At 40.3% G+C, this 4,613-nt stretch overlaps 1 protein-coding gene across 12 annotated transcripts in view; it reads left to right on the top strand.

Moving 5' to 3' along the window:
• The first annotated feature begins 1,150 nt into the window (after positions 1–1,150).
• Positions 1,151–4,613, top strand: part of LOC118414294 (serine/threonine-protein kinase BRSK2-like) — a 33,541-nt gene continuing 30,078 nt past the window's right edge. For 11 of the 12 annotated variants that reach the window (XR_004830931.1, XM_035818245.1, XM_035818244.1 and 8 more), the window contains exon 1: positions 1,251–1,608. Coding sequence is in view for 11 of the 12 variants with exons in the window: in XM_035818245.1 (XP_035674138.1) it covers positions 1,542–1,608 (67 nt within the window). In the remaining variant the exon portion in view is untranslated. Of the gene's footprint in view, positions 1,207–1,250; positions 1,609–4,613 lie in introns of those variants that run through there. The other variant, XM_035818241.1, reaches the window with a different exon arrangement.

Below are 4,613 nucleotides of genomic sequence, written 5' to 3'. Positions count from 1 at the left end.
AGCTACATTTGTATGGATATGAGATGGTCATCATCCCGGGGATTTGGTATGTGGTTGCGGCGCCTGTCGAAGGAATGATTAGATTTAGGTCCCCCTGGCGCCTTTCCTAGGTACTACTACGACACTTCCAGGCTATCTCGTATTCAGGATGAACCACCCATTATCAGGATTTTGGGGTGGTAGGCGTCATGCTCAGACTGATAAGTACCTGCAGCGGGTTTCTGTTGCAGAAACAAGAAGATGATTTTTTTTACCTTTGAATCTTTGAGGAAGACTGATATAATGATATGTAGAATATGAAACTAGGACTGCATTTTCATTACCAAAACATATATTTCAGTACTATTACATGAAAAGACCGTTATTACACATGATATAACAGATTATTGTTACAGATGATATTGCTAGGCGAATAATGGGGTCGTAGAAATCTAGCTTTAAGTTTACATGTAAATCCATTTCACGTGAAGAAAAAGGACCGGGATATTTACCCACAAAAGTGTTCAGTTTCACTACTGTAGTGACTTGACTTGACAAGTAGTACAAGTACTACAATATACCAATATTTGAATGGCGTTCTTTTTATTGCTTTATCATTATCACAGGATTCGTATTTCTTTTGTATTTATTATTCTTTGATTTTGTTGGAAAATTATAATGAAAACAAAAAATCACACATGTCATTGACAATCTGCTGTTCGTATTACCCTAAAGGAGCCCTGGCCGGAAATTCGCGCTCCAACTTTTAATAATAAAGATGCCTCCAACTGAATGAAAACAATATAACATCGGCCATGTGAAAAGCCAATGAGGCCGATCGGACTGACCCTCACAAAATAGACCAATAACTCTTTTACTCGCATACGCCAAAGAGGTCCTTGCATACACAAAGTGAAGGGTTTTTGAAAAATCGAACAAAAGGTCGACATCGGGGAGCAAATACATTGGTAGGAATAGCTTTATGTTCAGTTTGCTAATATAAAGTGCCGTATGTTATTTTAATGTTTCAATCTTCTCAATCTTAGACTAGAGCGCTTCAAGTTCTTTTGTTGCTGGTAAACACATTATTTGTCTCAGCAAGCCCGCTACCATCCATTCAATGACAGTTACTAATATTAGCACGGGAGGAAACAGACAAACATATACACATTGACCCACATTCCGCGTGTGTCTTGCATGCATGCATGGTTGTTCCGCGGACATCGCGTGAGTGTTCCTTCTTTCTTGTGGTTTTATTAAATCTCTCAAGTCCCACATCACGGCGGACATAATTTTATCGACCTAATTCAATATTAATGCTGAAATGGGGCGGCAGTGTCCCGGATGTGACATCTGGATATTGCAAATGGCGAGTCCAGAGATGGGAAGCCGGATGGTGGAAGGGCCACAGTGTAACTGTATCCACGGCGCTCCCGGAAAAATGTCCAGACGGGAATGATGTTTGTCCTGACGTTCCTGGAACGATGGTCCCGCTTGTCTAGCCGGTTCTACGTGGATTTGTAAGGGGACGATTGTGTACGGGGGGATTTTCGGTTGTGAAGATGTCGGGGGAACACCAAATGGTGGGACCTTACCGGCTGGAAAAAACACTGGGGAAAGGACAGACGGGTAAGTACACGAGCTTGACTATTTCATGTCTTTGATTGTTTCCGGGAATCCGGGCTATGGATCGCGTGGCCTCTGTTTGTACTAGGATGCCACCTCTGACGTTTTGTTTACGCAATGAAGTGGATTTAAAAGGATGAGGATTGTCTTGGCTCCACGTTACGCGCCACTGAGCGCTCCTTCCCCGCTGGCCGCCAGTATAACTCATCTTTTGACCAGTGTGCTGATCTATACTCCAATATAGAATGGGCTGAAATCGTGGCGCGATCGGCTACAAGCATGGAAGGACGATTCTGGGTGTCAATTGACCCCGTTGTGTTTTTGTAACGCCCAGTATTAGGTTCATTGTGTGAGTGTGTTGTAGCAGGCAGGTGGTGTAGTGGAGATCACAGTGGGGTGTACACCCCTCATGGACCACATTATGTAATCACTTTTGTCCAGACAGGCAAACACGTAGCACGAACTGGGGCTTCACCTATGGTCATCCTTTGCATTTGACCTTTTCTTGTAGCTGACTTCATAATCACCTTTTTCTACATTTCTTCAATGAGGTTATAACCTCCTCGATCTCTCTTATAACTGTTATTAACACATCCTATAGATAATATCATTTGATTATATCATATTGACAAAGCAACTTTTCATTTATAATCTAGCTTGTAGGTAAGAAATTTCCACATTTGCCAAGTTAAAATCAGTTAAGGTGATAAATTCGGCACTCAAAACTAAAATTTCACTATTCTGCAAGCATCAGAATATGATTTCGCTGAATTTTTCTCAGATAGCCCAGTTCCACGATTCCATTTTTCATTCATCCCCAGTACCCCAGATCCCTCCACTGAGATTTCAGTTGTCTCAAAGGATTTGCTCAAGTTGAGAAATATTCATGTACTTGTCCCTCTGTATAAGTTCATGGACCACTGGGGCCAAAGAAACCTGACCACTTTCTAAGCACATTTCATGAAGTGTAATCTTAGCTACTCCCTCCTTGTCCAATTATGGTGGTGAACAAGTGCATATCCACTGACCTACATCTAGTAATAACAAGGGACGGGACAAAAGAAGCTAAGTCAGAGGTGAGGAGGGAATGCCTGAAACAGTGAAAGCGTAAACCCCAAGCAGAGGTTGGGATTGAAAATTGTAACCTTTCCTACATGTATGATCTGTCCTGTTTTTGTCATACAACGTACCATCTGAGAAAATGGGCAATGGTTCCATTGCAACATCTGCTTGGAGATTATTAATGTGACCTGTGGGTGGGGGGTTGCAAATATTTTTGCTATCTAATTTGTAAGTTCTCGAGTGCCTTTAGAGATGCTTTTAGATTAGGTTATTGTCCATTATGTATTGCTCTAACTTGTGTTCCAATCCAAAGTTGAAAAAATGTGTTCAGATACAGAGGTTTGTTATTGGAAAGAAGAGGAGGACAAGTTGAATTGCAGGAAAAGCAATTTAACTTGTGTGTGCGTGTGTGTGTGTGGGGGGGGGGTAGGAAGTACAGGTTTAGTGACATGATGGTTTCTGGTGTATTACAATGTACATTGAATTGGATATTAGGTACCTACTTACCTTACACTACCTTTGATCAGTCTACCAATGCACATTTGGACACTTAGTGAGATTACTGATTGCATGCATTTTGTGAAGACAGGCTGTGGTTCCCAGGTCTTACTCTTATGTATAACTATAATATAACAATACTTGTCTCTATTGATACCTGGGAATTGTTAGTACTGTGGGGAAACCACTATTGACATGACTGGTGCCCCAGGTGCACCTATTGTCCTTCCACAGAAATCAATACAAGGCCACTCCAATATAATAACTTGCTTTCTGCACAAAATAAACAATGAGAGCTAGGAGTAAAACATGTCAATATTTTTTTGCCTTTGTTATATATAGGTTTGAGGTTGATCTTTCAATTATATATATCCCATTATAGATTAAGTTTTAGAAGCAGAAGTTTTGGTGTGTGACCCAAAATTGAGAAATGCCTGCTGCTACTGCATGCTTAACCATGTGTGGCAAGTTCCTCCTGGGTACTCATCCACATGGGACTAGCAGCTCTAAACGAACATGTTGTTTGAAGAAGCTGCTGTGCTAAGAAATCCTTCAGCTCATCTTTGTGAAAGTACCTCTGTTACTCTCAATGATCCGTTCTGAAGTTGACTTTTTGGTCCATTCTGTGTTTTTTTCGTGATAAAACTGTAACATAACATAAATTTTGATTATTCACGAGTCCCAAGCTCCCTTATCAGACCCACAGCTGGCAGTCACCTGCTGCTGCTGTTTCTAACTCTAGTTGCCTTTGGACCACTGACTTCCTCCTCCATTTTGATAAACCACCAAATTGTGGGGTTCTAGGGAAGGTGTCAAACTCAGTGATTGAAATTTTGATGTTGGTCTTGCCAGGCAAAAATAATTCAGCATGTAGGTTAAAGAAAAGTCGTAATGCATTAGACCCAATGGAAACATGATTTGTATATTTTCAGCAATAAAGCCATATCGGATGGTGATGACTGATAGGTGAAGGATGTCATTTTACGGTGTATATCATAAGAAACAATGAAACTCATTCCACATTTTTTCGAGTGATGTATTGTACATTGGTCACTTATTGAAGGATGGTAAGACATAGGCATATACTGTATATTGAATAGTGTTCTGAAAAATGTCTTTTTGACATTGCCAGTTGCATTGAGGAGACAAAGACAAACAATAGATATTAATTAAGGCTGATGATATCTAAAGCAAGCAATGCCACATCTGTTATTATCATTGTTCTGCTGAGCTACTTAGATACCAGTATCACATTTATTCTTATGTCATTGATTGATTTCAAATACTGTGTCCCCATATTGGCAGTGTTACTTTACTTTGCAGGAGATGTCTCTTCTTCTATATGTTATAGTTACTTAAAGGTGCAATCTGGCATTGTTTTTGTTCGTTTTCTGTATTCTGAACATAATGCACATCAGCTTATCAGTCTTTCAGCTCATAATCATAAG

Source organism: Branchiostoma floridae, chromosome 4, assembly GCF_000003815.2.
Source record: "Branchiostoma floridae strain S238N-H82 chromosome 4, Bfl_VNyyK, whole genome shotgun sequence".
Classification (NCBI taxonomy): Eukaryota; Metazoa; Chordata; class Leptocardii; order Amphioxiformes; family Branchiostomatidae; genus Branchiostoma; species Branchiostoma floridae.
Note: the sequence above shows the minus strand (reverse complement) of the source record. Positions and strands in the feature narration are given on the sequence as shown.